The sequence below is a fragment of the Halichoeres trimaculatus genome, unplaced genomic scaffold (assembly GCF_033239565.1).
Source record: "Halichoeres trimaculatus isolate MK-OKI-2021-1 unplaced genomic scaffold, fHalTri1.1 fHalTri1_scaffold_23, whole genome shotgun sequence".
In the NCBI taxonomy this organism is placed as follows: domain Eukaryota; kingdom Metazoa; phylum Chordata; class Actinopteri; order Labriformes; family Labridae; genus Halichoeres; species Halichoeres trimaculatus.
Window position 1 is genome coordinate 4,589,741 of NW_027437201.1, and position 25,469 is coordinate 4,615,209.

General features: G+C 40.0%; 2 protein-coding genes across 2 annotated transcripts; one reads left to right on the forward strand and one right to left on the reverse strand.

The window, feature by feature from the left end:
- Positions 1-302: 302 nt before the first annotated feature.
- ascc1 (activating signal cointegrator 1 complex subunit 1) lies at positions 303-20,889 on the reverse strand. The gene is made up of 10 exons (XM_074663710.1): positions 20,581-20,889; positions 20,342-20,444; positions 20,156-20,253; positions 19,900-20,078; positions 19,669-19,802; positions 18,233-18,352; positions 18,020-18,144; positions 17,279-17,352; positions 14,358-14,501; positions 303-2,408 (listed from the first exon to the last, which is right to left on the reverse strand). The coding sequence occupies exons 1-9, from the start codon at positions 20,693-20,695 to the stop codon at positions 14,385-14,387; spliced, it is 1,065 nt and encodes a 354-aa protein (XP_074519811.1). The 5' UTR covers positions 20,696-20,889; the 3' UTR covers positions 303-2,408; positions 14,358-14,384.
- Positions 20,890-20,917: 28 nt separating this feature from the next.
- On the forward strand, positions 20,918-24,771 carry anapc16 (anaphase promoting complex subunit 16). The gene is made up of 4 exons (XM_074663711.1): positions 20,918-21,066; positions 21,378-21,531; positions 23,995-24,069; positions 24,161-24,771. Exons 2-4 carry the CDS (start codon positions 21,390-21,392, stop codon positions 24,268-24,270), a joined length of 327 nt encoding a protein of 108 aa, XP_074519812.1. The 5' UTR covers positions 20,918-21,066; positions 21,378-21,389; the 3' UTR covers positions 24,271-24,771.
- The last annotated feature ends 698 nt before the right edge of the window (positions 24,772-25,469 follow it).

Below are 25,469 nucleotides of genomic sequence, written 5' to 3' on the forward strand. Positions count from 1 at the left end.
GATCAACTGAAACTTGATTAGCTTGCCCTGATAACACCGCTAAAGATGTGATTGTGAGCTAGCAGATTGACTCACCAAGATATTTGTGGTGATGCACTTACAAGACACAGTCTCGCACTTGTAAGGCTATGATTTAGATTTATAATTGTAACAAGTACAACGAAATTGAAGTCACAACAGCAATCAAGAAAACAAAAGTAAGAAAGTGAATAGAAAGTGCAAAAAGGTCCATAAGAAAATAGATGCTGACAGCTTGCCCATCATTGTCCAGTTCAGCCAGCCTCCACCTCCACAGGGTCCAGGACTGAGCTTCTTCAGCAGTCTGTTCAGTCTCTGTCTCCTGGATCTTGTCTGCTCACAGCAGGTGAAGCTCTTCCAATGTGGTGTTGGTGTCTGATGTTAGCTCTGTTAGCCGTGTCTGTGAATAGCATGATGCTACTCTGCCCTCTGGTATTCCCTCTGTTGCTGGGTTAGCACAGCTAGCTTGTCCATCTTATTGGAGATAGATAGAACATACCCAATAACGATGGATGGAAGGACAGGTTGATGTCGTCACTTCTTAGCTCACACCTGAGAACCAGCACGTCGTCCTCACCTCCTTCTCCTCACCTTGTGGGAAGACATCAGGCCTTACACCAGTTAGCATTGACATGCTACAGGCTGCTAACAGCTGATTTCACATGTAAAAAATGCAGCCATGGTTACATGTAGGATCTCCAGACAAACACAGGAGAAAAAGTAGTAAAAATATCACTGAAGACACAAAAGTTTGGTGTCCATGACAAACAAATGAGCCGTACAAGGTAATGATCCACTCCAAATACAAAGATTACGAAAAAGATATGAAGAAAAATACAAGAAACAGACAAAGAAAAGAGAGCTGCTGCAAAAGGCAGCTATAGCCAACAGGGCGGTGCCTAGCAACTAACCCTACTTGTGAAATTTTTACGCAGAAACATTTATGGTGTGCTCAATTTCTTGTAAATTTTGTTATTTAATTAATTTATTTAGTCCTCTGCCTCATCATAATTGTTCTCTGTGTGCCAACATAAAAAGCATCACGTGCCAGCAACGGCATCTTTGCCCTAGGTTGCCTACCCTTGCTCTATTCTTACATACCTGCCAACATTAGAGCCATAAAGCCCCTGTAAGGAGTTTCTAAGTGATCTTGAAAAAGTCTCTCTTCTAGATGTATGCCTGATCGTAATCCACAATTTAAAATGGGACTATCTGCACCAATATAGGATACTCATAAATGCTACTTCTCAGCTTCCAGATGGGGTGGAGCAGGATTGGATTGATTTAAGACATGTCTAAGTCTCTATGGCAACACCACATCGGCTGTTGAAGTTTAGTAGTGAGAAGAGATATCTGTGTTTTTCTCTGTTGAAAACGATTTCTGTGATTAATTTTGTAGTGATGGTGGACACTGGAGCCTAACTGTCAGACAGAAAAAGACAGAAGAGCAGAAGAAAGATAAACAGGAGAGAGATTGAGCACGACCTAAAGGCTAAAACACAAGCTAAACTGTGATAATGTCTATTCAATCAAGACGTATGTCCACAGGATAGTTAGAAGACTAAAGTGTATCATTTCAAATTATCGCACATATATAGGCAAGAAGTTTCTCTGTATTTACCAGGAGAAGAGTTTTCTTGACACTGCTCTGGTGTTTGCCTCAGGAATAAGTGAGAAATACATCCAACAAAAAAAACAAGTTGAGCAGCCTCTCATATTCTAAACATTACAGCTGCTCCACACACCCTGTTGAACATCTCAGAGCCACGTTACGGAAGAGCGCCTCTAATTGTAAAGAGATTAACGGATGTCATCTGTTCCCCTCTGCTCCTCTCAAGGCAGATGTTGATAAGAAATTATCTATCCACTCCACCAAGCACCACTCAGTTTACACAAAGAGGAGTCAGGTGGAGAGCAGCTTCAGTTAAACACCGTCAAACCAGAAGAACAAGATGAAGGCTTGCTTATCTGTAAATATTTGCAGACTACAGATTTAAAGCAGTGTTTTGATTTTCTGTCATACAGGAAGCTCATAAAGCTGAACTCAGTCCTCACAGCTTATCAACACTGTACAAACTCTCACGTTCTGTAACACAAGGCTGGCTTCAGGAGTCTCTGGTACACAGCAATTAATTGAAACAGGCCAAGGTTGGACGCTTTCCACATTCATTTATTTCTGACAGATTCAAATAGATTGTTAAAATGTATGAAGTCCTGAGACCGTGAAGGAAAACATAGCCTGATCAAGTGTCATTTTCCAACTGGTTGCAACAAAAGATTGTAATAAAACTGTGCTGCAAGTTCCTTCATGTCCCCCATCCAACAGAATCCTTAACACCGAGTGCCGCTGTCGTCCGGAAGTTTCTTCTGTTGCCATGTCCAGCGTTGACCTGCAAGACAGTAAGGGATCAATACAACTTCTGTAACAGTGACTCCTGTAACTGCATTCAAAAAAACAGGATTTTAACATTTATGTCATGATGAAAGTCTAACCGTCTGCCCCCCTCCTGCTCGCCACGATCCAAGTCCAGCTAAAGACTTAACCCAAATCTATCACATCCATAAAGATCCACAGATTACTTCAAATCTTCAAAGGCGGTATGCTTCTGCTCTAGAGGTCTGTGATCTATCTTACCATGTCAGACCAGGGTCTGGATCCTTCTTAACAACCTCAGCGTCCATACTCCTTGTGATGGGAATCCCAGGATTTTTTTTCAGTGATCCAGATCATTTGACTCTTTTGGCTCCCTAACAGCTCTTCAGCGTGTTATTCATGTATGATATCTTGCTTTAAAGTGAAGTCATGTAACGTGAAAATGATAACGTTGGAGAAAACAAAATCAAACAGAAGTTAAAGATATCCCGATGTTAAAAGTTAAAGAAGGGGTATCATACTTATTTAAACTTTGAAAGTAGATTTAAAGCTGGATGAGCTAAGTAAATGTACGCAGATTTTTGAACTTCTATATATCCATATGTTGTAGAGATACCTTAATCTGTCTTGGCCTAACTCTTGGCCTACCATTAAAAGCGCTGTGAAGACTATCTGGGAAAGCTACTTCTTTCTTGGAAGAAAGACTCTGTTTCCCATGAGCACCTGCACCCACTGTCATGAAGACGTGACTTTGTTTTTAAACATATGGATGGCTTCTTTTTACCGTATACAAAGCGAGAGGGTAAAGCATTCATCAACAGTTACGTAGGGCTATTCTTTGAAACGTGACGACAAGCAAACTTTGTAAACTCAGTTTTTTGTGTAGTTTGTTAGCTGGCTATATCTAGCACAAATTACACGCGCTATGACATGTCTGTTACATGTAACATTGGGTTGTGTTTACACAATGCTTCACCCCAAAACACAAAAAAAAGTGCAGCAGAAAAAATCTGCGTTTACATGGAAGCACTAAGAAGCTGACAACGGTTTTAGGGTGAAACACAAAAGTTTTGTTGCATTTCAGCCCCGCGTTTACACGAAAATGGCGTTTAGGCCAGCCTTAAACGCAACTTTTGAAAACGGCCTCCAGAGTGGGATTTTTCTGAAATGCAGAAAGTTGGCGTTTTCAGTGGACACGCTGACATCACACTCCACTTTGCACGAACGCATACAACAAGGCAACAGTACCGTTGTTACAATCATCACGAGCTACCATGTTGTGCTTGTGCTGCTCAATCTGCTGTATGACTATCTTTCAACAAAATGTGTATCTGTTGCTCCACTTCTGCTCTTAGCATTTACCAATACACCAGATGATCGGCCCAACTCTACTTCAGTGGAGATCTACCAAGAGCGGCTTCTGAACAAGACAGTTATAGCACCACCTACAAGCCTGGCATGCTTACTACAGCATTTTCAGTCCCTTGGCGTTTCCATGTAAACGGAGATATTTTTCAATGTGTTTAGCATTTTCAGATGAAACGTTATTATGCAAACAGGGCCCAAGGGCCTGAAACAACTGTAGTAAGCATGCCAGACCTGTAGTTGGAGCTATAACTGTCTTTCCCAGAAGCAACTTTTGGTAAATCTCAACTGAAGTAGAGTTGAAGTAGTCATTTAGCATTTTGAGGATACTTTATTGCAGAAGTGGTGCAACAGATGCACATTTTTTTTTTTTTTTTTTGAAAGACAGTCAGCAGATTCAACAGCACAAACACAATTAGGTCATCTGCAATGTTCATAACAGCAGTACAGGTGTACTTTTGTTTGTGCATGCTGTTTTCACAAAAAACTCTGGCTTACTGTTTGCACAGTGGTGGCAGCGTTTTAGAAAAATTCCACTCTGGTGGACTCGTACTCAAAGGTTTCCGTTTTTAGGTCAACAAAACTGTTTCATCCTACAACTATTCTGTAAACAGCCCCTCAGTCAATCCTGGTTATGTCATACCAGATGAGTTATGGTTCTTTAAACACTAAATTCAAACTGCATGTAGCATAAAAAATTCTAGTTTTTCTGTGGTCAGTTGTCAGAAACGATACTATAACATGGAGTCAACTTCTATTGAGTTCTGACGGTCACAGAGCTACTGGTGTTTTGGAGCAAAGACTGACCCTGCTAACTGGTGACTCTCAGTCAAATGTGTCAGTGATTGTTGGCTTAAAGTCACCAGTTAACAGGGTCACACTTTACACTGAAACACCAGCGATGTCTATAGCCATGTTAATACATTTTTCTTCTTTATCTAACCTCAGTTAACCAGGTTTTACCACAAATAAATAATTTTAATTGTCGATAGACTAAATCCAGGATTTATTTTGTGTATAAGTGACAATAAAATTAAATGATATAGAGACATCAAACGCTGACAGAAACAGGCCAATACAAAACTGCAAGTATTGAATGCTGTGTCACATGACACATTTAATAATTTTTCACTTTCCAAATGATATCTTTATTAAATACACAGACACCTTTCTACCCTCACATTACAGGTTTTTTAAGGTAACTGTCTCTTTATTCCCTTTGTTTATCCTGATACAACAAATGCCATGAACTGACACCTCCTGCTTCCACATTTCTTTTCAAACAACCATTACTGATGCTTGTTTGTGAGTCTGTGGAAGGTGCTGCCACTGTTAAAGTGTGCATGAAAAAAAAGAGAGACGCCTGAAAGCGCGTTCCTGGAAAAGGAAACCCATCAAAAGAAGTTATTTTGGAAAGTTGAAGGGAGAAGAAACCACATTGGAAAGCTTTAAATACGTAATCTCCAGTGACTTACAGCTGTAAAAGGAGCTGCCGTATGGATCTAATTCAATTGGATTCAAACTGGGTCACACAGCTATTATAAGTGCAAAGTTACTTCAGGGTTGTCTGACAGCAGTTTGCCTTTTAAGCACTGAAGCTGCTGGTTGGCACCGCAGGCGGCTGCAGCAGGGGTGGAGGAGAGAGCAGCACCTTTTTCAATTAGGTGTCCACAACAGACAGGAGCTGGCTAATGCTCCCAACCTGTGGCACGTTGGGCCTCAAAGGAGGATTTATTTTACTCGTCTTTATCAAGCTTACACCGACTACTATAAACGACAAATCTCCATCAGTCTCACTCCACATCCCCCCAATAAGAAACAGCTCTGAGTGCTGCATGATGGGATTTCACACTGCACAACTTTTAAGGGGGATGGATGAAACTTGTGAATAGGAGTCAGGAGGAGGATTTGTTCAACATTTTACAGCTGTGGAGAGAAACGTCTGCGTTAAAACATAAATAAATATCATGTGTTAGTGTCCAATAAGTGAATAACAAAGGAATAAACAAGTTAAATTTAAAAATCTGCCTGATCATTTGGACAAAGTATGGTGCAGTGAAGTGTTCTTTAATGTTCACAGTGAAGCTGAGACCCCCCCTTAAACAGTTAGATTCAACCAGAGCAATGGTCTTTGCTGATGCTCTCCCTGCCTACATGTTTCAGAGGGTGTGTTCTCCCCTGTTAGGCTTTAGTATTCCACGTAGGCACTTGAAAGGGCAGGGAGCTCCCAGAACAGAGCCATACCATCAAATGTAACTGATGCAAGAGAATGTTTTCTTCTTTTGCATTTTTTTTCATCTGCCTTTAGCTTCTTTCAGCTCGTTGTCTGGTTTAAGGCCTGTAACTTGGCAGTTTCGCGACATTTTCAAAGAGAGAAAGAAAATTGTGCAACTACTTTTTAGAGTTCTCTTAGTATTTAGCAGCTGGTGTATCAATTTTTTTCTTTTGTTGAGACCAAAAACAAAGTTCAACCCTTTATGCCCTTTATTCAACCCAGATGTATGCACTGTGATTCACCATAATTCCTAAAGTTTGCACAATAAGAAAAATTTCAACAGTTTTTGAAACCTGCGATGTTGCTCCTTAGGCCACTATGTGGTTATTACGGTAATTTCAGTCATTCGCATTTTTAGGAAGTCTGTGAATACACGCAAAGCGCTGAGCAGATGGATTAAAAGAAAGCAAAGAAAAACAAAACTGAGTTTGTCCAAAAATCTTAAAAAGAAGATCCTCCCGGGTTATAAACCTCTACTGAGGTTTCCGCATGATTCAGAGCAAATTTTTGTGAAAAAGGTAACGTTACATGTAACAATGGCTGCTGAATTAGGTATTTTTATAGGTACTGACTGAATTCGGTCTGTAGTACTGAGTTCTGATTTACATTAAATCGAAAGGTACCATGTTTAGGTACCTAAACACATCTTTGTGACTGTGAAAGAGTGGAAGAGTAGGCAATCCTCCGTGCTGGACATAAACACAGCATTTAAAGTTTATAAATTAAAAAATAAAAATGTAAAATTGAAAAAAAATGAGATTTATTATTGAACAAATTTTTATCTACTACCACATACACAAAAAAGTACCAAAAATTGGTACCATTGAGTACCGATACTGATCGCCAGGTTCTGAGCATTGGTGCTTTGTATATGTAACTGTATGTGTAGATGCACGTGCATGAGCAGCTGAATATTTCTCTCCTCAAATTTCAGTTGGTCTTATGATAAAGAGCAGACATCCTCATGTGGCGTCTGTGCAGGGAAAGGGAGAGGCTGTGAGAAAGCTGGAGGTGCTAGTGAAGCTGTCACAAACAAAAACTCCTAAATGTTATTGACACGTGTATTATATTGTTCAAGTTTTAATTTTATACTGTCACATTTAATAAGTTCAAAAATCAGTGTTTTCCTGCACTAAACCCTCAAAATCAAATTTTGTTTTTGCGTTTTCCTTCATTTTAAACTGCTTTACTTTCATACAACATGCAGTAAACTGGAAAAAACCCAGATATTGAAAGTTCAAAGTATTCCTGAAATATGAGCCAAAGCACGAACTCACAGGACATTTTCTGACCTTTTTACAGTCAAACAAGAAAAAAGGCTAAGGCAGATATTTTTTGGCTCGGGTGTTAAAGGGTTAATGTCCTAGTTTACCTGAACAGAGAAGGTCTGAAGGTCATCGCCTCTTTGAAGTTGTTGACGTCACTTAAAAGTTATTTAACTTTTATGTGTTATCAAAGATTTAAAAAAATGTGTCATCATTTGAGCATCTATTGGAGCAGAAGGGTTGAACATTCACTGGCTTATTTTGTCAGAGTGGATATTTATTTTCTTTCTGTTTGATGTAATTCAACAGATCATTAAAGACACTCACCTTTTGTTTTGCTAAATTTCTGTGATAACATTTGAATATTGGTAAAAACCGTCTCAGGCATGTAGCAGATTAAAAATGTATTGGAAAAAAGGAAAAGGGATTTAATCCATAATGGACTTTGGTTGAAGCCTATCCTGAAGTCTTATTGTGCAGAGGGTATGTAAGGTAAACAGCAGCCCAGAACGACTGCCTGCTGTTCAAACACACCCGGCTTTGTGCCTCTCCTCTCTGTGTGAGCGCTTCCAGCAGTAAACAGACGTGGACAGCTGCAGGCAGCCTCCAGACTCAGCACTTTGAATGATAAAGAGCTGCTGCAGGGATCACCTGCCTGCTCGCTGGAGACGCAGATTAAACATTTCAAATACTCTTGCCTTGGCTGTCTGTCAAGGCCGCTCGTGCCCATTAGTGATAGAGTGATCAGCGTGAGATTCAAACGGTGGTGACAATCAGCCTCAGGTGAAAACTATCAGAGGAAGGTGTTGGTGTTTTCCTCAGCAGAATGATTTCTGGTTTAAAAGATGGATCATTGATTTCAGTGATGAAATCCCAGGATTCAAGCTTGTTAAGAAGGAAAACTTAACGAGGAGAGCACAAGTCTTCCTCCTGAAATGTCATCTCAGAGTTCCTGTCAGTTTGATCCTTTCACTTAATTGGCTGTGGTTTAAAATATTCTATGCACTGCTCCATAAATCAGCTTTCACACGTAACGGCCCACACACACAGGGGGGAAAGTTACCGTAACCTTAGAAAGTAATGAGAGCGGATCAATTCCACGTGTGTGATTAGTCAGTCAGAGCATGCAAATCAAACGCACCTACTGTACTAAAAGGTCACATCCGTCAAACCTCACTTTTCCCCACCCTCCTCCTGGAGATGTTAACTTCACCTTTGCTGGATGAAAGCGCAGTTTGTAATTAAGCTTTGAAAAATTAGAAAGTGTGGCTTTGAATATTAAAATCTCCTTAAACAAGCCTGAAACGTGCAACATTAATCATCCGTTTTTTTTTCCCTTTGCATTAAAAAAAGCTGCTTTGAAAATTGACTTGTAATTAAAAATGCAAATTGGAACAAATTACACATTAAAAATATTAAGTCAAGACAACATAAGACTTCAGAACAGAAGAGGATATGGACCATGGAGGAAAACTGTTTTTGGAGACCAGTTAATTAAAAAAATATATAGACTTTGCACTTTTTTTCTCCATCATCCTGAGAATTGGTTAAATTCTGACGCTGGTCTCAGTATAATTTGGAAGATTTTTTTTTTTTTTTTAACTTAATCTTTAATAAAATTTTTCTTCATCAGTACAATACATTGCATACATTTCAATACAATTCAATGAGTTTCTTTTCCTTTTTTAGTTTTTCTGTTTTTTTTCTTCTTTTTCTTCTCTAGCTGTATTTGTATTCATTACATATCTCCATGTGCACACTATGATGGTAATGAAAGAAAGAAAATAAATAAATTTAAAAACAACAACAACAACAACTATAATAATAATAAAAATAAACAATAATAACAGTCACATAGAAATAAAATTATGTCCACTCAAAATTATGACATCACAGGCCCATATCATTATCAGTATCAGGATGACAACATTTTGCATACAATGCAGGGGTATAGAACAGGATTATTACATGTATTATTACTGTACCTATTATTGCAGCAATTGAGGAATCATTGGTTTCCATCTTTTAGGAAAAGTTGCTCTTTGAAGCCGTTCCGAAAAAGTGATCTGCTCCATTTAATTTGGAAGAATTTAAAGGAAAAGTCTGAATTTTACTGAAGTATCAGTTATCTATTAAGTCAAAAATTCTGGGGAAAAAGAAAACACTGACTTTTGTTGAAATTCTGAGAACATCGTCAGTATCTTGGGGAAAAGAAGACACTTTATATCAGTATCTTGTGAAGTCATTTTTTAAATAAAAAGCCAAAATTCTGAGAAAAAAAAACTCTAAATTCTGACTTCAATCTCAGAAATAAATCAAGTCCAAAATCTGAGAAAAAGGTTCAGAGTTTTGATTTTATTCTTGAGATTCTGACTTAAAAATATTCTGAATTCAGGGTCTAAATTCTAACTTTATTTTTTCATTTTTATAAAGTCATAATTTTAAGAAACAAGTCCTATTTCTAAGAGAAAAATAACTATAAAATACATGAAAAATAATATATATAAAAATATAATCTATTATGACTTTATTCTCAGAATTGAATTAAAAAAAAATCTGAAATTGAAAAAATAAGACAAAGAATTCTGAATTTTTATTCAGAATTCCTTTTTTTTCCATTCGAGGAGTAAATCTACAGTTAGAGAGAGAGATTAAAGGGGAAATCTGACTTCAGTCTCAAAATTCTTGAAAGTTAAAATTTGTAAAAAAAAAAAATATTTTTTTTTATCTCAGTATTTCATAAAATCATAATTTGAATTTAAAAAAAATATTTTTTGAGAAAAAAAGGTTTCTGACTGTTTTCTCAGAATTCTGACTCAATTCTCTGAAATCTTAAGTCAGAAACCTGGAAAAAGAGAAAAGAAGATTCAAACTTTTATAATAGAATTCTGACTCTTTGTCAAAACTCAGTGAACAAAGGGATAAATCAGAGAGAAGAAGTCAGACTCAGTCCCAGAATTATGACATTAAAGTCATAAATTGAAAATAAACAGATGAATAAAAAGAAGGAAAAAGTTGTGTTTTTACTTTTTTCAGTGGCAGTACTCCACATTTTTCATTTACTCCTGAGTCTTTGGTTTTTTCTCTGTTTTTTTTTATTAAGATCAAACACGTTTTATTGTTATCAAACAGAATTAGTTTTTAATACATGGAAAAAGAAGTTTGAATAACTCGCTTTGTTTTCGGTGAGTGTAGTGAACCCGTCTTTGAAAAACACAGTCAGTGAGACTCATCAATGCACGTAAGCACACACACGCACGCACACATGCTTCAAAGACGACTAGCCTGTTTAACATTTTAATTAAAAACCTCGCTCCTGTGTCACGTCAGATCCTCAGATCGTCAGGAACGAGGATGCAGATCCACAGAGGGATCACAAACAGACTCTGAGGTCTCATTAATGCTGCCTGTTGAAAGGGACACATGCGAGTCAGGAATTCTCCAGGGTCACTTTGGAAGTTTCCTTCAACAGGAAGCAGAGAGCGCACTAATTAGACAGACAGAGAGATGAGGCAGGGAGAGGAGAGAGATGTATGTTGGTGGGGCAGTGTGTAAGGAAGTTACCATTGAAAAAAAAGCCCACTAAGCTTCATGTTTGGAGTAAAATAAGCTCTGTAGGATTCGCTTTTAAAGACATGAATCTAAACATTTTGTTTCCAAATGATATGTTTTCAGTCTGTCTGGGGATGACGTCGGCTCCTTCATGTCAGTATCATCATTAACGAGGACATCTGCTGAACGCATCCTTAATCATGTCCCTGCCAGGAAAACAAGGATGCACAGTCTCCATGAAATTCATTAACTTGCAAATCACCTTCTCTCTGTCTCTCAGCGCTGGATTTCTATTTACAGTACCCAGAATCCTCGTTGTCTCCCCGTTACCTGCAAGTAGGTTATTCTGGGTTTGTGCTCCTGACCTAGTAGGGAGCAAGGAGGAAGGGAGTGGCTAATTAGGTCCCTGAAAACGTGCTTTATGGTACCACAGTCAGCTGCCAGGCGGAGGATATTTGCATCTCTCTGACTAATGGCGTCTGTTGACATGGCTCCAGGAGGACACACGGGGGCAGGAAAAAAAAAGGGAAAACGAAGTCACGCCACTGCTGGAATGGGAGGGTGGACAGCACAGGACAGAGACGACAAACAGAGAGCGCCCTCAGTTTGCATCAGTGTAACTTTTCACCCTCCTGCATGCCAAGCAGGGAAACATCCCCAGCTGACAGAGTAAAAAAACAAAACAGCTCTGACGGTGGCGAGATCGAGTGACCAAAAGCTCTGCGTCCGAAGTCTGTGTTCACAGAAAATCTTGACAGACGGGAGTGGGAGCAAGGTTGTGGTTGGAGTGGGTAGGGCAGTGGAAAAAAAAAACAGACTTGTGTAATAAATCTTGTCAGTGACGCATTAACACATTCATGAGGCAGGGAGATGAAAAGAAATGAGAGAAGTGTTTTCTTGACCTGCAGGAGTGAGCGGATGGGAGCAGAAGAAACTGAAACTCACTGAATGTTTTCTTGTTTTGAACAACTTGAGTTTGGAAACTTCTCAATCTGCTCACAAAGTTAAAGTCTGAGTTTTGTCAGGACAGCTATTTCTGCTATCACGGCTAATAGTACAGACGGTACCGGAAAGCTTCAATTATTCACATCATGCCATTAATACTGACTTTCTGTCTGACACGGCTTAAAGTTAGATCTAGTTTCCTCACAAAAAAAATTAGGGTCACTCAGGACATAGATTGTGCTTTTTGTATTTGGAAAGCTTGTAAGGTATCACCTCTGTTTTATTAAGACGTTATTCTCATTTTAAGCACATTTTTTTCCTGACCCCATCAGCAGATTTTTTTACTCTTTACAAGGAATTCAGACGTAGTTTTTGTCTTTTTGTATCTTGAAATAAGATATTTTCTGAATTTGTCAGATGAATGTGGTGCAGATGAAAGGTAGAGTCTGCAGGATTTTCCTAAAAAAATAAACTTTTGCAGGAATAAACCTGCTAAATCGTCTCTTATGGGATTCTATACATGTGTGTAAGTGTCAGTGTCTGCCTCAACCCCCTCCTCAGCCTGTGTGTTGATGTTTTGGTTGCATTGGAACGTTTCTGGGTGGAGAGTAAGCCTGGTTACATCAGCCAATCACAGAGTGCCAAGTGCACAAGTGACTTTGTGTGTTGATTAGCTTGTGGAAGAAGCTAATCAGAGTGGCTACGATAGTGGACGTAGCATGGAGGAAGAAAAACAACCAAAGTAAAAAAAAACGGCAAACAGATAAAGCTTTTTACAAAACGAGAGTGAAGCTTGGCTTAACTTTCACACGCTTTCAGGAACTTGGAGAGCAGCAAGAGATAAAGAGTGAGGTGAGTTAGCTTTCTGCTAACCAGGTATGTGTCACATACCCGTGATTAGCTTGTGCTAACATGCCAAGTCTTACGCACAGCTCTCAGTCTCTCCCATGTAGACATTTGGTGCTACAAGTGGTTGTTGGGCGAGTGAGTGCCTTCGGTCTGAGGCTGTGAGTGTGTGCTGCTGCTGGCACTGAGCCAAGGAGGAGGAGCCCAGTTTGAATGTTGTGTTTACTAACAAATCACAAAAACTCCTGTAGACCCTTCCTTTAAGTCTAATTAGACAATTTTAACTAAAACTGAAACATAAAAACTTGCTTTGATTTCAGTTTTTGAGAGGTTGAAGTTCATACTGTGACTGCTGTGATTAAGCAACCTTTTTCAGATTTTCAAGGGCAGTCAGTCATGAAATTTTCTGGAATTTTTCAGTAGTGTATATGTGAAAAGGTTCAAAGAGAGGGTACAATGCTTTCGCATATTTTAAATATGGCTATAAAGTAACAATGCTGGATGTTAAGACTAAACATGTACAAATTAAAAAAAAAAAACTAAATGATCACATTTTGTAGAAATCCATGAATCCGTCTGTGAATTGCTCAAAACAGTCTGATCTAAAAATAGCATGAGGTCTTAACGAGATTTTAACGAGACTTGCTGAAATGATGAGGTCATCACATAAAGATATCATACTGGTTTATAACATGTTGGAGGGGCAAGTTGCAAACACCAAGGTCTGCCTAAAGCCCTGCTTGATAAGCGTCCAGAGGACTGGCCAATCAGAGGGAAGGGGGTTTTGTAGAGCAGGAAGACTTACAGAGACAGCAGCTGAAATGAAGCCAAAACACCAAATAAAGAAAAATAAGGGATTGTTGGGGGTACTAAATCATGTAGCTACTACCAGAGAGCCAGAAGGACAGAAAAAAAATCCTTAAATATTACAATACCCTCTCTTTAATCCTAATTAAAGCCTGAGTCCAACCTGACTCTGTCGAAAAATTTTCATCTTCCAAATTCTGTCCAACAGTGGCTCAGTGATAGTTGTTGTCTCTCAATTGGAAGGTTGAGGGTTCGATTCTAGCTCCTCCAGCCACATGCCAAAGTGTCCTTGAGCAAGACACTGAACCCCAGATTTCTCCCACTGTGAGTCAGTGGTGTGTGGATGGGTATGAATAGTAAAAATCTGCCATCAGTGGTGGACAGACTAGTAGTGTACAGCAGTCAGAGAGACGAAGTGAAGTTCTGGTTCTTTAACCAGTTACCGTAAGGGTAGCACTGCAGGTAAAGCAACAAGACTCTACTGTGATTTTCATTCGACACACACCTTTTTGGGGGGGTTAACAAATAAACAAAAGAAAGTTTGTTTCTGAAAATCAAGACAAAAGTAATTCTCTCTCTTTTGTTTCTGTTTTGATCGTCTGTTATGCTAAAATGTGTTCTGTGTCATTACTCTGATGTTGTTGGACTCCCTGAAGAGAACAAATTGTCTGGGGACTAAAAAGAGACGAGCAGAAATTTCCCCACCTAGAGCACTTTACAGTGATTATGCATGTTTCATTATTTCAATCATCCTGCGCTCTGATCACTTAGTTTTCTACATAAAAACATCTCAGGGGGTTTCAGGAAACAAAGAAATCTGGCTCAGATGCTTGTGCAATGATGACGAAACCCTTTGCTGCCACCTGCTGGTCAACTCTTTTAGAAGATGTCTGTGTTATTTTTCTCTCACCTTATAGGATGCTCGTCCAGATGAAGCTCAGGAGAAGCTGATGCTCCCTGCAGAGGAGTAGTAGCCCGTACAGTCAGTGGAGTATCTCTGAGACAGCATGACGGAGTTCAGCTCCAAGTCCCCGAAATGATAAGTCCCGAATTTCTGCAATATAAACACAGAACAAAAACTCAGAAAGCTTCATAATTTCAGCTTATTTCACATCCAAATCGAGTTATGTTTCCATCAAAAAGACCGTTGATGTTTTCAAAAAGCCAGCTCTGTGTTGAAAACTCTCCCTCACTCACTGAACTCTGCAAAGAAAAAGAAAGATTAGCCGTCACTCAAACACACAGCGTTACCATCGTTACAGTCGGCTGAGAAACCTTCCTGTCATTCACAGGGACAGAAAATCAAGGATGTTATTTTCAAACAAAGAGCCCTTCAGCGCCGCAGGAGAAAAAAGCAAGGTAGAAAACTTCAGTGTTTTTCACCTGCAGTGACACATTTGAGCTGTCACTCAGACAGCAAGGAGAGGCTCAGTCAATATTCTTTGAAAAAGTGTGTTCAAATGGGTTTTTATTCTGTTCATGGAAAAGTTTGGAAGGAACATATGATTAGAAAACTCTGGAAGTTGAAACCTCAGGGCATAACTAATAAATGAAAAGTTTGCAGCACATAGAAACCGTTTTATATCTGCTGATCTGATGGTCTCTGGCTGTCCATTCAACATGTTTGTGTGAAAGTGGAACAAGCATAACTGGCTTCTAAGCAGACCAGGAGGGCCTGATTATGAATCACTGCTGCTGAGGGAACAAAAATCATTTAGCACCAGCTTGAGTTCATGAAACCTTTAGCTCTGGTGGGCCGGAGTGAGTCAGCAGCAGAAATTAACCTGATTGTCCTCTGTGCAAGGAGAGGAGTCAGAGTGTCCTGTCCTAGAGACCCAGACCTCTTCAATTTAAGACCCTTTAATTGATCTGAAAGCACTTAAATCCCACAGGGGCTCGATATTTAGAGGAAATGTCAGCCACGAGTGAAAAACCAAACTGAGTGCAGAGTGAAGCACAGCGAGACCTGGCCTCAATTTACCAGTCAAATGTAGAGTGACTGTGAGATAGTGGCCACGGCACATCATCTGTTAATACACACCTAATCAAAATTTTAAGACCAGTTAAAAAAACTACAAAAATTTACATTTTGCTCTGAAGGTCATAAGTAGAGCTTTAAAGTGCAAAAAGATGAAATGGGAGTGAGACAAAAAACTGTGTAGGCAATTTACTGCAAACAACAATTAAAGTAAAGCAGTCTGTTCATCAGCTGGTCAAAAGTTTAAGAGCTCAACCTTTAAAAGACAAAATCTGCTCTAAAATGTGGATTCAGTCATTTCCTGTCAGGTTTTCTCTCTGTCATGACCCCCTGATGACAAAGGCTAAAAAGCTCTCTCTGAACGTGGTTGGATTGTTAAGCTGCATCAGCAAGACCTCTCACAACACAGCATCACTGCTGAGGTTGGACGCAATGAGACAGATATTTTTAATTTCTTCAAAGATCCTGAGGGTTATGGAGCAAAAAAGTCCAGAGGTAGACCCAAAAACATTTCTCAGGACGATCCTGGACCCACATTAAGGCGGTTACTGGAGGCGACTGCAGCCCAGTAACCATCAGACTCCATCTGAGAGAAGAGTTTTAAGAACAAAACACGTCTTCAAAGGCCTCGTCTCCTTCAACACCACAAACTCTCCGTTTGGACTTTTTCAGAGAGCAGCAAACATGGGACACTGAAAGGTGAAGAAAGTTTGATTCTCTGAGGAGAAAAACCTGAACCTTGACGTCCTGATGGCTTCAACGTTACTGACATGACCAGGAGATCCCACTGGAGTTGTTTCCACGGCGGCACAGTGGAGGGGGCGCCATCATGATCTGGGGCTTTTTCCTTCAATGGACCAATGGAGCTTCAGGTTGGTCAGGGGCGTCAAACGGCGGCTGGCTCTGTGGAGATGTTGCAGGGGGCCTCCTTCATGACTGAGGGCCCTGGTCTGTGTGGGAATGACTGGGTTTTTCAACAGGACAACGCTGCAGGTCACAATGGGCGCCTGACAAAGGACTTCTTCAGAGGAATCAGCTCACTCTTTGGACCATCCTGATGTTCCCCTGATCTAAATCACTCTGACAACATTTGGGGATGGATGGAGAGGGACGTTTACAGAAATGGACATCAGGTCCAGACAGTGGATCATCCTCCATGAAGACATCTTAACCACTTGGAGCAACGTTAACACTGAGTCCCTTTTTCAAACTTATTATTTCTATTTTAGTTTTTGTTTTTTTTAGCTGTGATCATAAACTTTTGATCTGCTGATGAACAACTCGCTTAAGTTTAATTGTTGTTTACAATTGCTAATTCAATTTTTTGGCAGGGGTATTACTCTGACTTCCTACAGTGGCTTGGCTGACAGGCCAACCACCTGCTAAGGCTAGATTAATTTCATGTAGGGGACACCAAACAGCCATACTTTTGCTACATTCGCACTTACATTGTCATTAAATACAAAAAAATGATTAAGTGGCACCAGTTTTGCAGCTGCAGTATGCTACTAGGCACAAGCAACATGCTATCCCCGAGCCACATGTCCCAGAACAACAAGGATGTGGCGTAGCTGCTACTCAGTGCCCTATTGGCGTCTGAAGTGATTAAGTTGAAGACTGATGTTTTGGTTTGCTCCGTAGCTCATTTACTGACTTTTATTCCTGACTGCTTCATAACAAATGTAAAATTACTTACAGTAGCTTTAAGGTGCTTTTCCTCGGACCTATGTATAAATTAAATATTGAGTTTTTTAAATCATTAGATGCGTTGGTCATCTGGTGTGTACATCACTTATACATTTCTGTTTTATGGGGATATTTGTAAAGGTATGCAGGTGTAACTTTCCACCAACCTTCAGCACATTTCTGGCATCAAAAGCTTCCCTTTCACCTCCGGTCTGTCTTCCTGTTCCACCCGCGTCTTCAACTGGAAAAACACCAGGAGTGTAAAAGGAAAGCTGAGCAATGTAGCACAGAACAATAAAAAGCAGATATGTTATCTTCAGATCACATAAACATGTACTCTTACTGAGTCAGCTGGTAGCAGTCAGCTGAGGTGACAGTATAAGTCATTTATAAACCGGTTTGTGAAGCAGACAGATGAAAAACATTCATCCTAATCTGATTTGTCTTCATGTTGGCAAACACTGAGCACTGACACGGCCCCTCCTTTGTGTCTTGTTGTTGGTCAGTCCAGTACACATTTGAGAACTGGGGCTGGACCTAATCCACAGCTAAAATGAATGAAGCCATTGTCAGAGTACTTGGAAAACACGGCGCTGGGCGCACGTAAACAGAGCGTCGGCCAAACATAGAGCAAGCTGCCTGATGCCTGTCATCAGGAATCTGTTGTTGCGATTGTTCAAGATTCTGTTTGTCGTCACTGCAGCTCAGCGCAGAGCCAAGAGATAATGAAGGGACATTGGTAAACATGTTCAGGGCTGGTGCTGCCATCAGAGCGGATCAATAAGTTGTTTTTATAGAGGCTACAGGAACACACGAGGCTGTAGCGTGACATGGGATAAATAGTTTAGATACGTTCAACTCCTGTTTTGCACACATTCCTGAAAGCTTTGAGTTGCTCATGTCTTTACCTGTGGAGTCCTTTCTGAACAGAGTGTTCATCACTGTGCCGTGCAGCTTCACTCTGTCCCACTCTCTGACCATCAAACCCGCCGAGACGAAGTGTTCAACCAGTCTGTCTGCAATCATCTGCAATCTGAAGAGACAAAGTGTAACAGGGTTTGGAGAGATATATATTTGAACATTGATAAGTGTAGATCTATTCATGTTCCTGATCCACTTACTTGTCAGAACCATCTTTCACGTTGACTTTGGCGTACAGGACGTCCACCATTGCTGGGTCATCATTCATGTACTCGATCCCCATCACCTCCAAAGGCAGCGGTTTCCCTTCTGTGATGTCTCTGAAGAAGAAAACAAAACCCAGATAGCAGTGACTCACTTGTTATATCAGCTGAAATTTAATAACCAATTTCTTATCCATTATTTATATTTCAGAAATCAATTTTAACTGACCCAGGATATATGCTGAATTCCTGAGGTTAAATTCAATACTTTTTCAAGACTTTTCAAAAACCTTAAAAAAGTTTTAAGACCTTATCGCGACTTTAAGCTGTTGTTAGCAACCGATCTTTGATAGTTGTAGTTTGCTTTTCAACATAAATTAGGTAAGCTGAGAAGGAATAAAGCTTGAAAGTATAAATGAAACTAAAGGCACGTTAATTGACATTTCCATTCCCACAAAAAGTAACAGCAGTTATTTAAGGCCAACTTGCAGAAAAAAAACAAGAATTTTGTTTTACCATTGTCAAAATTTAGGACGTGCTTGAGATTGTGTTATTTGATTTCTATCAGCGTTACATACAGACAGCTACTTAACTACTGTACGAACAGAGTTTGTTGTCACATTAGCCTATGGATATGTTGCTGCTAGCGCTACGTATAGCCCGCACCTCACAAAATTACAACTTTGCTTGTTGTCACGTCTCAAACAACAGCTCTACGTAACCGTATTGATAAATACCTTGTCTCGTCACACTGTATCCAGTAAAAAGGTGATTTGAAGAAAGAAAATTTGTGCCAAAACAACTGAGACCAGGGGAAGCGTTTTCTAAACGTTAAGAATCCAAGATCCTAGCTCCTCAAAAGTCTGAGAAATTTTCTCAGCAGGCTTGAGAAACTCATATGATCTGAGAGAAATATTTTAAGATGCTAAAGCTTTTTCTAGATCCTCACACTGGTCTGTGATGAGTGTGACGAGCAGAATGATCGCCCAATCACCAGGTGTGGTTATCTTTGAAGGTTCAGCCCCTGAAAACATTTTCTGACCAGATGGATGACTTCTGTGGTGGATATATGGAACTGTCTGTCTGGCGTGTCAGGTTAGTTTGTAACAGTCGCAAGAAGGAAAATAAATATTCATGGATACATTTGGAGTCAAAGCTTGAATACCAATAAAATTTAATACCTCATAACATCAGGATTAAGACTTTTTAATACTTTTTAAGGGCCATAATTTTCCCACAATTGATTTATCAACTTTTAATACCTTTTAAGACCCCGCGGACACCCTGTGAGCTGACCTAATAATGACCCAAACTCATTAGTTGTCAAAAATTCAGAGGACTACTTCTTGTTTTGTTCCATTGAATGTTGTTACAATGTCTTTTACATCATTCAGTGACATTCTGATGTTGTAAAACTCTCCTTAGACACCTACCTGATAAAGTTTTGACACTCTTGAAGGTGTTCACATGCTTTCTTTACTTCCATGTCGTTTAACAGTGCCATGGTGCCGATTGTCAGGTGAAGCTTTACAGGGTTCTGAAAGATGCTTTCATGTACTCCATGATCCTGCAAATATTGTAAATAAAGAAAATACTTTAGACAGAAAGTGTTTTTTTAATGGTTCCTTTCTTTGTTTTGTTTTTCAGATCTCTCTCCACTGTACCTCTGCACACTGTTTTAACACCTCCTCCTTAAAAGTCAGGAATCCTTCTTGAACTTTTGGATCATTCAAAGGGAATGAGAGGAAGTGTGTAAACGGCTGCTTTCTCCGGAAACTCTCCACGAGGACCTCGACTCGTGTGACCGCAGACGAGACTGCAGCTTTGTGGGGACCTGTGATAACTGGGGGAAAATGAAACAGCATGACATTATGTATTTATTTCACTACTCTTTGACATGTTAGATGTGAACAAACTTACCTATCTGTCCTTCCACTCCCTGCTTGGGGATGTTGATAGATGTCTTTGTGTCAAACTCCAGGCGTCTGCGAGTCTCTCCTTTCTTCCCAATGATGTATCTGCAAACAATATTAACCATTATGTAACAACACCAAAGCATCTTGTGCTTTGTATTATGTCTACATTGCACATTTCTATACAACTTACTTGTAAAGCACACTTGGCACATCAATAGCACAGCGGAATCCTTTTTCTGTCTGTTCAATGAACTTAGTGTCACATGATTCATCCTCTTCAAGGTCTTCACTCTCTGAACATGGTAAACCATACAAATACAATCACATTAGTTTGATATGTCAGAGAATGGGGCTACAAACTGTTAGCATGGTTCAGGGTTTCATACGTGCATCTGCACACGTTGTCAACACTGACAGGTTTCAGCCTACCATGGGGTCCCATGTAAGAAAAATCTTCTTCCTCCTCATAATGTTCTTCTTTAGTGACATTCCTTCGATATATTCTTCCACCTATGTTTATAAGAGGTGGACGTAAAACCTCCATAGTGTGAAGTAGCAAATGTTAGCTCTGCTCAAGCGAACTTAAATTGAGGTAATTGAAGCTATTGAAGCTAACTATTTACAAGAAAATGGCGTGAATTTATCCCATACACCTTTTTAATCACTTATTGACAAGCTAACTTTAGCTTGCTGCTCACTACGCACAAGTTATCCGACTTCCGAGCAGCCGGCACTGTTCTGTCGATCTACAAACGGAACGAAGCCACAAACTCTTCCTCCACATTAGTTGTAAAGCTGTGATGCTTCTAACGTAAAGCGCTGCCTCTGTCGCAAAACCAGTCAAGGCATCTAAACAAATAACAGGAGCCAACTGAGCGGATTTTCAGCCTTTATAGATTTTAGGGGACGTATACGGTAAATTTTATTGTTACATAAAGGCGTATTTGTGCACTTGTGTCTTTGTATGTGTTGACAGTAAATGTGCGTGGCCTGTATTAGTGTCAGAGGGATAGCTAGCTTCTCTGCTAGCCGCTTAGCATAGTTGAAGCAGTTGTGAGCTTGTTTAAAGTGTATTTAATGCAATAATATCACCAAAAACTACGAATTTAAGCTGTCATGAACCGTTTTTCTCAAGGGTCTACTATATGTTTAACTGAAGCCACACGTACTTCACTTTTAATAGCGGGTACAGTGTATTTGATGTCTGCTTTTGTGTGTGTTTAAAGTTTCCCTCAGTGATGGCTGCGTCTTCTTCGTCCTCATCCGCTGGAGGTGTTAGCGGCAGCTCGGTGACTGGATCTGGGTTCAGTGCTTCAGAGCTCATTCCTCCCAGGAAAGTCCTCTACACGTATCCTAAAGGCGCAGGTGAAATGATGGAAGGTGAGATTGAACACAAAGGCCCCTGATGCGTCAGTTCCGTCCCAACATGGGGACGTGGTAATCGTGTTATTGCTTTATATTACAACACTGAACATTTGATTACCTCCAGGAAAGCACCAGACTAATGTCGCTGTCTGGCAGTTTATGCATGTGTAGGTAAGGCTACAGAGCTAGGTATTTGATGTTGTGAATGATGCTCTCTAACTACAAATCCCAGTTCTTATACATTCAGAATTTTAAAAACCTAATCTCTGAAACTGTTTGACATCATTACTTGTTTCTGTTTTCATGTATTGAGCAACATACACAATTTTTGACTGATGATGTCAGATTTCAAGAGACTGGTTCATGAGGGCCTTACTGAAAAGCCTGGGGATTAAACACATAGTGGCACAAAAAAAACCCAAAAATGCTTTCTAATTCGATTTGTGTTGTGAAATTCCCATTTAAATTCCAATACTAAAGAAACCAGTCATGGTTCATCAGAAGTAGAGTCCACTGTTCTTATTGACACTATTAAATCCGCCCATTCATCTTCCACCGCTTATCTGGGTCCGAGTCGCAAAGGCAGCTATGTCATCAGTAAAGACCTATGGCCTCTGTCCGTGGCCATTTTCACCAGCTCCTCTGGTGGTATACAGAGGTGTTCCCAGGCCAGCCGAGAGAAATCATTTCTCCATCATGTCTCGGGTCTACCCGGGCATTCCTGAAACACCTTAAAGTGATACTCTGGGATGGAACAAGTTGGGTCCTATCACAAGGTTTAGGGCAGAAATGACCCCTACAGCAGTGATTTTGTACAGCAGAAGCCCAGAGCGCTCGCACCAAACACCCCCTCCCTGCTCCTCTGCTGGTTTCCTCTGCACTCAGACGGGGCCATATTTTACTTGACCAAAAACACAAATAAGCGGACTCCCACCGAAAAAAATCTGATATTGGTCTGCCTTCACGCTTTATTTAGAGAATTTGTAGCGCGTTACTTTCACACAAAACACCGCTAAATAAGGCTCTAGTTGTCATCAAGTTGTCACAAACAATTAAACTCCTCTGCTTGGGGCAAAGACTGTCTCCCAACCTGGAGTGGACCTGACAGTATTATAGTAAGTCTAAAACAGTCAGGATGACTACAATGGCTGTAAAAGTCAGTTTATAGGAGATTTGGTAAGACTTATTTGCAGGCTCACTTAAAGCTCTTGTGAGGATTTTTTTTAATTATTAGTATCTCCTGATGATTTTGGCACCCTCTGTTGATTTTGGAATGTCTTTGCTGGTTTAACAGAAAAACTCTCAGTGGGAGTCTCTGTCATGGGAAACAATGTCTGTTTATGGAGCTTGTAGTTAATAAATTTGTCTGACACCCAGCCTTCACTGGCACATTCAAACACCATAAACAGCTTTTTACAAATAAACAGTTTCAACACTTATATTGTGGTTTGCTTGTGTAGGTCATACAGAAACATAAATACGAGGGTGGGCTGAAAAGTTCATAGCCTGACTTGAAACTCGGCATCCATTAAATTAAACATTTTCTGACACTTGCAGCATGGTATATTTTCAGATTACCCGACACTGATGTGGTGTTTGAGGCCTTTTAAAAAGTAGAACCAGAGACATTTTGTGAATATGGATAAAATTTGCCACCATGGTGTTCTCAAATATCTGCAGATAAAGGGGTTAACCTCCAAGGACATTCACGCCGACATGGTTGCTACATTAGAGGATGATGCTCCAGCTTTATCAACTGTGAAAAAGTGAGCAGCTGAATTCAAGAGGGGTAGGGAGAGCCTTGAAGGTGACCCAAGGTCTGAACATCCTGTCACAGCTACAACCCAAGAAAACATCCTTCCCTGTCAGGCTATGAACTTTTCAGCCATCCCTCGAATTATTGTCAGTGTGTTTTGTACAGAGTTAAATACTCCTTACACTAGCTTTAAATGTTAATACCTTTTTGAATTTCTGGCAATAGTGTTACTTTGTTACTTTGTAATCCAGGGGATCTTAAAGGTTTTGTTTTTTCTGCCTTACATAAAACTGTAGGCTCTCCGTTTTATCTGTGCTGAAACATTTCATTACCTCTCTTCATGTGCTGAACGTGTGGACCAAGGCTAAAGCTTTTCACTCTAACTTTTTGTGTTGTCTGTTAGAAAACTCGAATGTGGTTTGTTTGGTTTTGAATCCAAGCAAAGAGTGCTTCAATGTTAAAAAACACAGCTGAATAGCACCACTGAAGGTCTGGAGCTTTTCCTCTTTGTTTACCTCAAAACTGAGTGACATTTTTACATAACACTGGAGATTGCACAATGTGTAACCTGAAGTTCTCTTTTTAAAGGAGCTTAACGGTCCAATTACAGTTTCACATAAGGACAGTGAGCACCAAGGTTCTTGCTGCGTGTTTTTGAAAGAACATTTTCATTATAAAACTGCCTCCTCACTTCTTTTCTTTCTATCTTTCTGTCTTCCCAGATGGCTCTGACAGATTTCTATGTGAGTCTGTGTTCAGCTACCAAGTTGCCTCCACACTTAAACAGGTTAAACATGGTAAGCAAGTGGCTGCGCATGCAAAATAAATTCAAATGTAAAGATTTATAGTGATCTATGGAAATCCTTACCCTCTGTGAACCTTTTCCAGATCAACAAGTATCTCGAATGGAGAAACTTGCCAGCTTGGTGGAGGAGCTGGAAGCAGATGAGTGGCGGTACAAACCTATCGAACAGCTACTGGGGTTCACACCATCCTGAACAGTTACATCAAGGTGCCTTTGGTTTATAAAGAAGCCTAATGAAAGGAGATGGTTTATTACAGTTCATTAATATAAAACTTTATTGTTGTCTTATTTGTGAAACATTATCTGCAGATGCTGAATGTGACATCACTTTTACTATTATATGAGCATGGTTTTCTTTTTTAAATAATTATTTACTCAACTTGAAACCTCTCCCTACAAAAAATACCTGTTACATAATAATTAATAAACTATTTCGCCATGGGTTCCTAAAGTTTTTTTTAATCTGGCTGAGGTCAGTTTAGTCAAATCTGCTCTGACTCGCAGTTTTGAGGGCGAAAACATCTTTGGTAATGAAATAAGTCCCTTGAAGTGAGGTATTGTGTTTCCACATGGCTGCTTTGTAACTGGTAAATCTGAAAACCTGCTGCCTGTTCAGTCTCTGCTCTCGCTGTGAGTCCTCATCGCTGCTCGCTCCAGCGGCACAAAGGGAGCTTGTAAATAAATAAAGTCATTCTTGGACATTCCTTGGCTCAGTTGTGTTTGCTTTCCCTCAGATGTCCTAACTTTTTCTGAATCGATTTCTTCTGCATTCTCCAAAGTTCTGCACTCATTTTTATATTTTCCTGGCTTCAACTATTCTTAAAAGTGCTGCTCTTGCCTTTTTTTTTTACTGCCCAAGTCATAAGTCACCTCTTTTCTTACTTCTCTCTTGGGTTAACAGCCAGGATGCATGCAGATCTTCAGTGTTTTCCTCGGTGGCTGAATGTTTTCAAACAAATGAGGGGTGGGACTGTACAGAATGTACTGTTCCGAGTATTAATGCCTAAGGGCGGCCCTGGACACTACAAGACACACCCCCAGTTGGAGCTTAAATGTCCTTTTTTAGGGGGTCAGAAGTTCCTTTTGCTGCAGACTTTCTAGGAATCCACTTTACAAGATGTTTACTCTGGGTTCTCAAAAGTTAATTGCCTCTGCAAACCTACAGTCAATTCTTTGCAAAGAAGAAAAAAAGAAACCTTTCCCCCAGCTAAAAACTTTGTGGGTAGGACTCACAACATCCCCCTTTTAGAACAAGCTGTGCCTGCAACACGTGTTTATGCCTTTCATTTCCTGATATAAAGTACAGTCCATCCCACTCACGTGCAGTAACTCAGTTCACATCTGGCGACTCTCCAAAAACTTTTTCTGATGCAACATTCACTGTGTCACGTA

What these genes read in the sequence shown, in the direction of transcription:
- ascc1 (XM_074663710.1), bottom strand. Translation starts at nt 20,695, where the DNA reads ATGGAGGTTTTACGTCCACCTCTTATAAACATAGGTGGAAGAATATAT. An exon ending in TTCTTACATGGGACCCCATG is followed by an intron (nt 20,445 to 20,580) that starts GTAGGCTGAAAC and finishes TACCATGTTCAG; the next exon opens with AGAGTGAAGACCTTGAAGAG. An exon ending in GTGCCAAGTGTGCTTTACAA is followed by an intron (nt 20,254 to 20,341) that starts GTAAGTTGTATA and finishes TATTGTTTGCAG; the next exon opens with ATACATCATTGGGAAGAAAG.
- anapc16 (XM_074663711.1), top strand. Translation starts at nt 21,390, where the DNA reads ATGGCTGCGTCTTCTTCGTCCTCATCCGCTGGAGGTGTTAGCGGCAGC. An exon ending in CGCAGGTGAAATGATGGAAG is followed by an intron (nt 21,532 to 23,994) that starts GTGAGATTGAAC and finishes CTGTCTTCCCAG; the next exon opens with ATGGCTCTGACAGATTTCTA. An exon ending in ACTTAAACAGGTTAAACATG is followed by an intron (nt 24,070 to 24,160) that starts GTAAGCAAGTGG and finishes AACCTTTTCCAG; the next exon opens with ATCAACAAGTATCTCGAATG.